General features: G+C 37.9%; 2 protein-coding genes and 1 non-coding gene across 3 annotated transcripts; all 3 read right to left on the bottom strand.

The window, feature by feature from the left end:
• Positions 1-1,131: 1,131 nt before the first annotated feature.
• LOC110864839 lies at positions 1,132-4,503 on the bottom strand. Its single transcript, XM_022114000.2, has 2 exons — positions 4,187-4,503; positions 1,132-1,955 (listed from the first exon to the last, which is right to left on the bottom strand). Exons 1-2 carry the CDS (start codon positions 4,278-4,280, stop codon positions 1,240-1,242), a joined length of 810 nt encoding a protein of 269 aa, XP_021969692.1. The 5' UTR covers positions 4,281-4,503; the 3' UTR covers positions 1,132-1,239.
• A 1,520-nt stretch (positions 4,504-6,023) lies between these two features.
• Positions 6,024-6,097, bottom strand: TRNAV-AAC. Its single transcript has one exon. It is a non-coding gene; the product is annotated as a tRNA-Val (tRNA).
• A 745-nt stretch (positions 6,098-6,842) lies between these two features.
• On the bottom strand, positions 6,843-10,538 carry LOC110864838 (serine/arginine-rich splicing factor RS31). The gene is made up of 6 exons (XM_022113999.1): positions 10,411-10,538; positions 10,145-10,285; positions 7,839-7,951; positions 7,520-7,749; positions 7,205-7,450; positions 6,843-7,099 (listed from the first exon to the last, which is right to left on the bottom strand). The coding sequence occupies exons 2-6, from the start codon at positions 10,248-10,250 to the stop codon at positions 7,069-7,071; spliced, it is 726 nt and encodes a 241-aa protein (XP_021969691.1). The 5' UTR covers positions 10,251-10,285; positions 10,411-10,538; the 3' UTR covers positions 6,843-7,068.
• Positions 10,539-12,263: the final 1,725 nt, after the last annotated feature.

Raw genomic sequence — 12,263 nt, forward strand, 5'->3', positions numbered from 1 at the left:
TAGGTACATATAAAAGAAGGTTGGGTTACTTTGTTACACATGTTTACGTTAGTGATGTCTTTATGTCTCTTATTTACTTCACCAATATATATGTACTTTGTTACTGTCTGATGTGGCGGTGGTGCAAGTGTCGCCTCGTACTTTGGCAAGGAAGAAGGTTGGGGTTACACCGTATTCGAAGGTGTAAAGGGCCCCGTTTCGTAGAAAACAATCTAAGCAGGACAAGATAACTCCACTCTTGGGTTGTCTAAAACCGCAGTCAGGATATGTTGTGCATGAAGAAGGTAGTTCAGACATTTCGTCATCAAAACCGGAAGGTGCATTTGTGTCCAAATGCGTCACAGGGTCACGGGTAAAATGGACCACTTTATTACCTCCAACAAAGATACCTGCATATAGTGAATTACCATTGTTGGAAAATCAGGCCCTTGATCGAACACAAAAACGAGACCGAACGAACATTGCTCGACTCTTTTTATCATAAACCGGATATCAAAACCACACCAATTACAATAACCCTAGCCATCCACTTATGTTATACCCATACTAATCCTAACCCACCTCAAACTCTATTTAAATAACAAAATATAACCAACCAGATAAACATTACTAATTCAAACCGGCAATTATCCCTAATTTAGATATTAAAGACTTAATAAATAATTCACCAAAAATTATCTCTAACCCAATATACGACTCGAATATGTGTATAGGATTGTTGGGTGAGTTGTCTATATATGACTCGTATAATTGTTTACGTAAAAAAAATATACAACTCGTATATTTGTATATGATGGCCGGTGACAAGGAGCGGTGGCAACATTGGCGGAGGCGGTAGCCGCGGTGGTGACGTTGACCGTGGCCGTGGGCGGTGGAGGTGGCCGTGTTGGTGGTAGTGGATAGTGGTAGACCGTGGACTGGCGGCGAAGGTGTTGGTGGTGGAGTGGCGGTGACAACGAGTACACACACAGACAAACCAATGATCATGGGTGATACTAATCAATTTGGACCGTATTTTGACCCATTGATTAATTTGAATATACCCAAGTTAACTCATTGACTAGATTAAGGCAACCCAAATGAATCCATATACATTTTTTTTCCCCATAAGCTACAATGGCATCAGTGAGCTGATAGAATGACTAATATATCACATTTTGCAACAGATAAATTTTGTTCTCAGCATCAATAAACAAACAAAAACAAACAAATTCCTTAGAAATTCTTACAAAAATTTGATTAATCAAGATTAATTACTTGATTATTATTAGCGCTCGAAGCTTCGTTTTCTTGAAACGCTTCTTGTCGACCATCCATCCAGCCAAGATTCACAGCCAGATCTTCCACAGCTACTTTAACAACATCAGTTCTGACTCCAATGTCAGTAGCATATCGACTCACGCAATACATGCCAGCTGTCACCGTAGCAACACCCACTGAGCTCACGGGGCTCGGGATCAGCAGTTTCAAAGGGGACGCAAGAAGAGCCGCCAGCGGTGCACCAAGCATAGAAGAAGCCTGTCCGCTTCTTCCAAGTCCCGACTTCTCAACCATCAGTATCCCTGTCTTGCAATACAAAGCGAAATCCTCGCAGTTGTTCTGAAACACATCGTAGTTCCCGAATCCGTTTTGAAGCAGATACATGGCTCGGTGGATGACGGTTCCAGGACCGTCTGATGTGGCGGTGGTGCAAGTGCCGCCTCGTACTTTGGCAAGGAAGAAGGTTGGGGTTACGCCGTATTCGAAGGTGTAAAGGGCTCCGTTTTGTAGAAAACAATCTAAGCAGGACAGTATAACTCCACTGTTTGGTTGTCTAAAACCGCAGTCTGGATATGTTGAACATGAAGACGGTAGTTCAGACGTTCCATTATAAGAACCGGAAGGTGCGTTTGTGTCCGAACGCGTCACGGGGTCACGGGTAAAATGGACCACTTTATTACCTCCAACAAAGATACCTGCATATAGTAAATTGTCATTGTTGGAAAATCAGGCCCGTGATCGAACACAAAAACGAGACTGAACAAACATTGCTCGACTCTTTACATTATACACTGGATATCAAAACCACACAAATCACAATAACCCTAACAATTTATTTATATCCTACTCATACTAATCTTAACCTGACTCAAACTCTATTTAAAGAACAAAATATAACCTACCAGATAAACAATATTAATTCAGACCGACAATTATCCGTAGTTTAAATATAAAAGACTTAACGCTCCGCTTGTGGTGTGCACATATAATGTATATACGTGTGGGCCCTCAGGGGGGGCAAGAGTGAAATTGCACTAATTTTAACGTTATTTTACTAATTTCGTGAAAATAACGTGAAAGCGGGGGACGGTTAATCATGCATCATGTAGTGGCGTTGATAGCCGAAAGACAAGGAGGTACATGCACTAATCAGCCTTTATGCCCGAGAGTTATGCATCTTATGTCCATGGCTTGATGCAAAACTACTATGGAGCAGGGGGGGTCTCGCTGGAAGCAGCCTCTCTAATCCTACGGGTAGAGGAAAGGTTGTCTACATCTTACCCTCGTGAGACCTTACCTTAGCTTTGCCCGAGAGTTATGCACCTTATGTCCAAGGCTTGATGCAAAACTACTATGGAGCCGGGGGGTCTCGCAGGAAGCAGTCTCTCTAATCCTACGGGGTAGAGGAAAGATTGTCTACATCTTACCCTCCTCAGAACCTACCTTAGCTTTACTATTGGTGGGATTTACTGAGTATGATGATGATAATGAAGATCTTGGTTTTAAAAAGCTATAGGCGGACAAAAGCGACAAGGTCTAAACTGAGGCGCAAAGCGCAAAAGTGGTGGGTTTTTCGTACCCGACGAGCAAGGTGTTTACATAATTTTTTTTATATATCCCATAGGTTTTTAGCTTCCTTTAACCAAAATATAGCTATAAGGCTGGAGGGCGTGGGAGGGGCTTTATCAACGCCACATCACACAGGCCTATCCCCTTAACTTGAAGGGTGTGGGATAAAGCCCCTTCAAGCTATAGCGACCCCCCCCCCCAATTTAACCAATCCTTCATCGATAAAGCCCTTCAGCCTTCGTTACCATGATGGAGCCTCTTCTATAGCGCCCCTTCTTGAATTTGAGGGTGTGGAGGTATGGCGCCGTGAGGCGCTATAGAGGGTGAGGTGGCCCTGGTGGCGCCTCCATACCCTCCGGCCTAAATGTGGCTTTAATACCATTTTACTTGCATGTACAAGTCAAAAAACTAAAGTACAACATTTTTCTGCAGTAAAACGCCTCAGATACAAGAGGCGCGCGCCTCAGGCCAAAAAAGCCCCGTAAAAAAACCTAAAATCTGCGCCTTCTGGGCGCTTCTTGTAATTACACAAGGCGCTAAGCGAAAAAGCCCTAGAAGCCGCGCCTCGCGCCTCAGGCTCGCTTTTTAAAACCAAGATGATGATTAAATATAAAAGATTTAATAAATAACTCAACAAGAATTATCTCTAAACCATATGATCTTTATCTCCTTGAGGCTTAATTTAAGATTAATATCTTCGTATGTTTTCTCCATTTTGAAACAATCTTAACTTTTTTTTGAACGGCTAATTTGGATCTTTGGACGGCAAATTTGAAACAATCTAACTTTTAATGTCAAAATGCTGAATCTTGAATACATACATGATACACCCATTTGGATCTTTTGACACCCAATATACGACTCGAATATGAGTATAGGATTCGTATATGCTTTGTTGGGCGAGTGCCGAGCTGTCTATATACGACTCATATAATTGTATATGAGTCGTATCATTCACATAAAAGAAGCTATACAGGTCTTATATTTGTATACGAGTCATGGAATACATGTAAAAAATACACGACCCGTATATTTGCCAGAGTGTCAAAAGATCCATCCAGGGTGTGGCATTATCTGGGCCATCTTGAAAGGGGAACTAATACGGTGTTTTGAATCTGGCATTCAGATCAGTAATTGCAGTGAACAATAATTACAGAAAACTTGAAATCAAACACGCAATTTCAGAAATTTATTGCTAGGGCTCGTAATTCTGATTAGGGTTAAGACGAACTTCATTATTAAACCTACATTCCATATTGATGAGAAATTGTGTATGGAAAAACTTGATTATTTATTTTGACATTAAGAAACAAACAAACACAGAGAACAAAAAGGAGAATGGAATAATAAATAATACCATGGTGAGAGTAAGCAAAAACAGCCCTGTAAGTGTAGATATGATCGCCTGCTTTAATCTTGCTTCTTTCAACTCTGTTGGAAAGAAGCCCCATATCTCCGGATCCAGATGAGTTTTTAAAAACAACAATGGCGACCCGAATGCTGCTGCTGTTTTAATCTTTTCATCACCTTGCCTTTTTGGTCCTTCCTATTTCCAAGGATGAATTTGTTACGAGAACAAAAATAATTCAAGAATTATATCTTCGACCAATTTCTTCTGATAGGCCACCGCACTCCCACTTCGGTCAGACTAGACTATGTTCTCCTAACCGGGCTCACGTCTGGCTTTAGAGTTTAGCTTCCACCACAAGAGCTGAACACTCTCTGGCGTAACACACGGTGGGACGAAAACCCGGGTAGGCTAAGGATAGAACTTGACACCTCTGCAAGGAGGCTAGTCTCTATCTATCATTGCCTAATCCATCAAATTGACACAAGTGATGACTGAACTTAAATATTCATTGGAGAACCCAAACCTCTCAACCACTAGATATAGTATCTCGTTAATTGGGTATCCAACAAAAAAAAAAGTATGTCGTATATAATGACATTCGTTATTGGGTATCCAACAAAAAAAAAAGTATGTTGTAAATAGTGACATTGGTTATTGGGTATCCAACAAGTGTATTCCGATTTAATGTTATTGGATAGGCTTAGGATAATGGCACACCCTAATGGATCTTTTGAGACCTTTATTTATCGCTCGTATACAAGTCAATGTGTCAAAAGGTCCATACGAGTTAAGGTGTAAAAAGATTAATTGAAGAATGTCAGAGTTGATATATAGGTCATATATTAAGTGTAAAATTATCATTTTATAATATACACTTAAAAAGTCCCTTTACATATTCTTTCCCCTCTTTTGACAAGAAGTAGAAGGGATCAATCAAGTTGTTCTGACTTACATGAAGTGTTTCTAATAAATCAAATCTTTTATATGGTGATGAAAACTAAATATGGGTCACTTTTTAAACTAATCCATTATTATTATTATTTACTTATAAACAATGGAAGAAGAAAAAAGAAAACTTTTAAGTGTCTTTTTGCATGAATGAAAATATGAAATTGACATATATCATTATCAACGTGGTCTTGAAAACGTTTTAACTTTTATTCGTACAACCTACCCATCCTGCCATCTACAATAAAGGCTATTGTGTAGCCATATTGTTAGAGATGATGGTTGGCTAGGATTGGTGTCGTATCGAGAGACTTAACTCTGATACCAAGTAAATTTGATAATCATATATAATAATAATAGCTATATTGGTTGAGTATCACCCGAACCACTGACAACGTCAACTGCAGTAAGGTAACTCTGACTTTTGACTTTTTTCGGAAGAAAATTTTGCCTTTGACCCTCTTGACCAAAAACATTGTGTTCTCATGTGATTGTGTCCTTTTTAAGTTGTCCGCTTGGAGGAGTGAAGCACTGAAAGAGATGCTATGTGAAACAAACGCGGGAAGTCAACTAAAGACTGGTCAACAATCATGCTACCAAGGATTAAGTTTGACCTCAAAAGGCCAAAATAGAATAGTTCATAAATTTTAAATCTTTCATTTTATAACCCTAAAGCCAGTTTCTAAAATCTAAACTGACCCGGTTAGGCATATCAAAATATGGACGAATAGGAACAAGTTTTGCATCCCGTAAAAGACTGTATTTGTAGGAACAAGTTTCTACAGAAACTACCGGTTCAATGCATCCGAAATTTGGTGTTGCAGGAATGGATCAAAGATGCCTCTGCTGATAATTTTCTGATAGAAAAAAGCATATGGTACCAAAAAATACAACATGGCTTCGCCCGGGTTCGAACCGGAGACCTTCAGTGTGTTAGACTGACGTGATAACCAACTACACCACGAAACCTTTTTGCTTTGATTTCTTAATCCTAAATATAAGATCTATTTTTATTTCAAGAATAGGTTTATTTCCGGCGCACGCAACTATTGGGAAAGACTAGTTTTTTAAGTCAAGAATACAAGGGTTTGAAAATGGTGTTTTTTTTTCTTTCTAAAATATGTATTTAGATAGGTGTATAATCAGGTTCGATTGTCTCTAAGGCGACATTCAAGGTGGTAACGTGATTTGTTCCCATCCAAGTATGGTGAATTTAGGAGTAGAGTAGATAGTGTTAGTTTGTCGGTAAAAAAAAGTCATGTTCATGAAAACAGTTTAATAAATTCTAAAGAATTTTCAACAAAAACGCATTTATTTTGAAGCTTAAATAGATTAAACCAGGAATCAGATATAAATTTATTTTCCAGAGATAACAAGGTGTAATGGTTGTTTCATGAAAATACTTAGATTTGTGTATTTCTAATAGGTTGATTTAATAATGTGCTCAGAACACAATTTAGCAAGAACATTTGATATGAACAGATTTTGACCACGTTTTAGTAAGAACATTGATATGAATCAATTTTGACCCGTTGCATTTGATAGTTTTGATGTGAACCAATTTTGACCCGTTACATGACCTGACCAGACATCCCTTTGTCAGGCTTGCTTAATATATATGATTGTCACATGATCAAATCAACTTGTATGGCTCATTTTAGTATTTTACCCCTCAAAAGTAGCACTTTTTTCCGCCATTCTTTAGGTTAACATATCAAACAAACTATTCTTCAAATAAAAACGTCACAAAAAGGTTCATGTTCCATTACTATCCAACCACAAACTCCAAAACGTTCCAGAATATTCCACTACAAAGTTCAGACACTGACCTAACCAAACAGTTCCATAAACCTCACACAGCATGACATAAAACTACTGCAGACTAAGAGAATCAAACACTTAATATCACGCCACCAGCCATGTAACTAACAGCTGCAGCCTCAAGTTCTAGATCTTCGAATGGGCGATCGGCTGTAAAACGAGAAGAACAAAAAACATTGTTTAGCATACAGTAGTTCCTAATCCAATTAACCAACTCTAGTACATAAACAATACAAATGAACAAGAAGACATTACCTGCGGTATCTCCCATAAACAGGGCTCTTTGGTCGGTCATAGGATGGCCCACTGTACCTATCGTACACAGGGCTGCGGGCCCGCCCATAATCAGGACTTGGTCTACCTCTCCTGTAAGGACTTGGTGACCTATAAGGACTATCACCACGCCGCCCGTAATCTCTTCTAGGACTGACTGAGCGAGGCCCTCTCTCACTATCATCCCTTAAAGCATACTCCACTGATACCACCCTATCCAATATTTTACTGCAAAAAAAAAAACAAATATGTATTTAGTGAGCTTTGAAAACAAGAAATAAAAGATAAAATACCAACCTCATGTGTGTAGACTCAAGTGCTTTCGTTGCCTCTTCTTGTGTTTCAAACTGCACAAATGCAAAGTTGCGCCTGATGCGAACATGAAGAACATTTCCATAAGGCTCAAAGTGCTTCTCAATATCACGAACCCTTGTGTGAACCGGATCGAAGTTTATAATAAACAGTGTTTTAGTTGGTCTCTGGTTCGCCATTGACTTTGACCCATCACGATGTCGTCCACGCTCACCCTGCCATATGTCATTATCAGGTTAGGATTCTATGCGTTATGCTAACACCATAAGTCAAAAATATCATAATCACGAAGAACCAAACATACCCGAGCCCATTCCACAGAGAGCCTGCGTTTGTCGTATCCGAACGGGGTATTATCAAGAGCATGGATTGCGTCTTCAGCATCACGTTCATCCTCAAAGTAAACAAAAGCGTATCCTGCAAGGACCAAAAAAGTAAGCGATCTAAAAGAAAAGGCTAAACAAGTTGATTATAAGATCGCACAAGTAGTATGTATCTCAACAAGCCTTTTTTTCTCTCACTAGCTAAATAAATATACAAAACCTGCAAATACGGGAACAGCTGATGAACATAAGAATGTGGAATTGTAGAAAGGCCTTGCTAGATCAAGTAAATCATGATGATGGAACAATAAGGATAGAACATGAACTCTTTAGGATAAGTCATAGAAGGCATGACATGATGTAGATCATCCCACCATGAAAATCCTTTTAAATGGCATGCAATGATGTAAGTGAATGAGATGAACTAGTGAATGAAAGGTAGAAGGATTCCATCTGTAAGGAGAAGGAGAACAACAGGCAGGCAGAATTTTAAGCACACAAGTTGGAGAGCCAAGATACAAGCTCTTTATCCATTGTTCCTGCGTCAAAACAAACACTTAAAAACCGAGACTTTCTCTAACGCATTCTAAATTTCGATGTTTCCACTATTTCCCACAGGCCTTCATGTCCCAATATACACACTACACCAGTAGGTAGACATCAATTTTGCCGATTCAGTGTTTATATACAGTCGATTATAGTCTAACCTTGGTTTTACAAAAGCAAAAGGTGCACAAAAGCGACAAGGTCTAAAACCAAGGTGCAAAGCTCCAATCACAAAAGCGCACTGCTTTTTGTACCGAGGTGCATTATTATATGTTTTTTATATATTTCCTATAGGTTTCTAGCATCGAAGTATGATTTTGATATGATAAGTGTTTTCTTGAACTGATTACCTACTAACCCCAATCGTTGATAACAAATGTAATGTGCATATATCTAATATTCAATTAATATGTTTTGCTAACATTAGAATAAACTAATTTCCCACTGATTACAAATAAAAAAGCAGCTGGATTGTGTGTGAATACATTTACAATAAATAACAAAATTTATTAGTCAAATTTAGTTTGTACTCGAGGCGCAAATAATTATAGATTTTTTTATTTTTTTCCTACATGTTTCTAGCATCATTTATTCATTATTTAGAGACAATTAATTGCATACATGTACAACCTGAAAATCATGCTGTACAACAACCTGCTGCACAAAAATGTGAGAAATTCATGAGGCGTGCGCTTCAAGGTCATTTCTTGCGAAAAAAATGCACCTTAGGTGCACTTCTTTGTAAAAAAATGTGCCTTGTGTAGGCTGAAGCACCGAGGCGCGCTTTTCAAACATAGAGTCTAGCATACATTTACATTAAAACAATCACCAGTCCAGACTTAAATGATTTAGACACAATAAAAGAATAAACAGCAAAACAATCAGTTTTATCATTTATGTGGTATCTTTTACAAGTTGAACAAGTGTCACATACACATACAAACCATGATAGCCCAAGAATATAAAAATTAAACAAATACACAAACAAAAAAAATCGTTCGGTTAGCTTAGTGAACGGACACGAACAAAGGTCTCGTTCATTCAACTGCGTTCGTGAATGTTCGGTTACGTTCGTTCGTTTACGTTCATTTGATTATATTAAAAGATAATAAATAATAAACCTTTTATCTAAACATATTGAAAACTTGAAACCCTATTTTTTCTATGTTAGCTAAAACTTGGACATTCAAGACATTTTTTCGATAATTATGTCTAAGTTAGTTCGTTTGGTGGCTGTAGACTTCTGGTGTTTTGATTTATCATTTGACGATTGTATTTAACTACTTATGTCGAATGATTTAAGGTTAACAATGTTTTTATTTTTTTATTTTCAAGTTAAATGTTCGTTTACGTTCGTTTTTATTTGTTTGTGTTCAAGACCAGTATTTGCAAACAGTAATTTTCCTTAACAAACTAACGCGAACATAAACTTATATTCGGTATGCGTTCGTGAACAGTTTGCGAACATGTTAATTTCCTTAACGAACACGAACATGTCGGTCGGATTACAGCCCTAAAACAAACCTAACGCCTGCAATCTCCAAAACCTAAACAAAAAAACCCTAACTTGCTAAATTTTCAAATAAACACTCTTTTAAAACGAAAAGAGATTGTAAGTGTGCAGTTAATTAGACATTGTTACACATAACAATCATACAAACAAGTAAAAACTATCCGAACAGAACATATATAAACGAATTAACGATCCAGTAATGCAATTAGGTTTAAAAAAAAAACATACCAGATTTCATATCAACGCGCTCAACTCTTCCATATCTGCCAAACAATCGCTCCAAATCCGATTGCCGTGTCTCGTACTCGAAGTTACCACAGAAAACCGGCTTCATCTTCAAACGAACTGTCCCCAAACTTATCGATGAATCTACACAGAAAAATGAACAAAATTGAAACAAGTAATCAATTGTTGATTGTAGATTAAGCATAAGAAAAAGAAATAACAGATGAAAAATATTATTGTTTTGAGAGAGATTAGCAATATAGCTTTACCTTCGGACGAGAGAAAACCTAGAATCGAAAACCGCAATGAGTTTTGAGTAAAAGGGGGGCTTGGTGATTTTATAAACGAAAAGGGATGTTTATCAAACCACGTGGCATGAATCCTGTCCGTTGATGTAATGGGCTTTGACAACGGATTGGATTAAAGTTCAAAATTGCAATGGGTCGTTTAGACCGGTTTGGTATTCTTTTTCGGGTTTTGAATTGTTTGGGTGTTTTGCTGGAAAAAATGTGACCTCTGCCCGTTTAAAGTTTGGGTTGGTCGGATTCGGATTAGTTCGGGTCGGTTTGTTTGGTTTTTAGGTTTAGATGTAAAATAAACATAGAGAGTTAAATGTTATTTTAGTCCCTGTGATTTGGGTCATTTTGTCAGTTTAGTCTAAATGTTTCATTGTTCGCCTGTGGGTCCAAAAAGGTTTCAGCGTTGCCATTTTAGTCCACTGAGTTAACTTTATCCATTATTTATGTTAACGAGAAGGGCAATTCAGTCATCTTATATGGCTGAATTGTCCTTCTTATTAACAGAAAACATGGATAAAGTTAACCCAGTGGATTAAAATGGCAACGGCGAAATCTTTCTGGACCCACAGACGAAAAATGAAATCTTTGTACAAAACTGGCAAAATGACCTAACCACAGGGACTAAAATGGCATTTAACTCTAAACATAAATATTTTTCTTTTACAAAATATCATCAAAATTCTTATTGCTATTAAAGAAACTATGGTATCATAGCTTAGTATATCAACACTCTTCCATCACTTGTTTCTTTGTTCTTAACGGCTGAAATCTGGTGGTCTCACATGCAACTACTCTGATTATCCCAGTGTTCAAGGGGGGAGGTTACAAGCATTGGGGCATTCGCATGAAGACCATCCTACAGTCACGAGAACTATTGGATGTTGTTTACCTCGGCATTACAGCCGCAACAAATAGGCAAGAAAGAAAGATGCACTTGATATGTCTCTTGTTCAACAAGGTGTGCATGATCATCTTTTCTCACGTGTTGTTGTAGCTTAATCTGAAAAAGATACATGGGATATTCTACATGTGGAATTTCAAGGTGATTCTCAAGTGCAATCAATTAAATTGCATGGGTTTAGAAGATAAATTGAAAATTTAGCCATGAAAGATGATGAAGTAGTAGGTGACTACATCTCTCGTGTCATGGATAATAATGGCCAACAAAGATCATATGGTGAAGAACTCGCTAACCAAGAGGTTGTAGAAAAATTTCTTATGAGTTTGTCTCCTAAGCTCGATTATGTGATACCATCAATAGAAGTGGTAATTGATCTGTTTATTGTACCACCGGTCAAGCTTATGAAACCGCTACAGTCTCAAGAAGAAAGGATCAACAGTCAAGCCTCACTTGACAAACCCAACAAGCCTATTGAGCGTCAAGATGAACAAGCTTTGCAGGTGTTTCAAGAACAAAACAAGTCCCCACATGGAAGGGGTCGTGGACGTGCAACCTTCAGATAAGATGTGTAGGCCGAGGAAGAGGTGGTTTAGACATAAGTAAGTACCTCAATGTTATACGTGCAAAATGTTTAATCACTTAATGAAAGATTGCTAGTATAATGATAAGGCTCAAGTCAATGTTATAGAAAATGAAGAAAATGGTTGCAATGCAGAAAATGATGGTCAGTATTTGTTATTAACATTGAGTCCAAAAGTGGAAAAAAGGGTGTTTAATGATCAATTCATGTTGATGACCGGTACTAGACAGTCGGATATCTCTATCATCTATGGTTCATAAACTCTGATTGTTTTAACCATAATACAGGTTCAAAAGACAATTGTGTCATAGGATGAATCATTCAAGCTTGATGTTTTATTGG

This window comes from Helianthus annuus, chromosome 6, assembly GCF_002127325.2.
Source record: "Helianthus annuus cultivar XRQ/B chromosome 6, HanXRQr2.0-SUNRISE, whole genome shotgun sequence".
NCBI lineage: Eukaryota > Viridiplantae > Streptophyta > Magnoliopsida > Asterales > Asteraceae > Helianthus > Helianthus annuus.

Bases quoted from the DNA above. Each gene is read 5' to 3' on its own strand.
- LOC110864839 (XM_022114000.2), bottom strand. From the start codon at position 4,280: ATGGGGCTTCTTTCCAACAGAGTTGAAAGAAGCAAGATTAAAGCAGGC. The intron at 1,956-4,186 runs GTATTATTTATT...TACTATATGCAG, and splicing joins TTTTGCTTACTCTCACCATG to GTATCTTTGTTGGAGGTAAT.
- LOC110864838 (XM_022113999.1), bottom strand. From the start codon at position 10,250: ATGAAGCCGGTTTTCTGTGGTAACTTCGAGTACGAGACACGGCAATCG. The intron at 7,952-10,144 runs GTATGTTTTTTT...TGGTCCTTGCAG, and splicing joins GCGCGTTGATATGAAATCTG to GATACGCTTTTGTTTACTTT. The intron at 7,100-7,204 runs GTAATGTCTTCT...CTCGTTTTACAG, and splicing joins GTTTATGGGAGATACCGCAG to CCGATCGCCCATTCGAAGAT.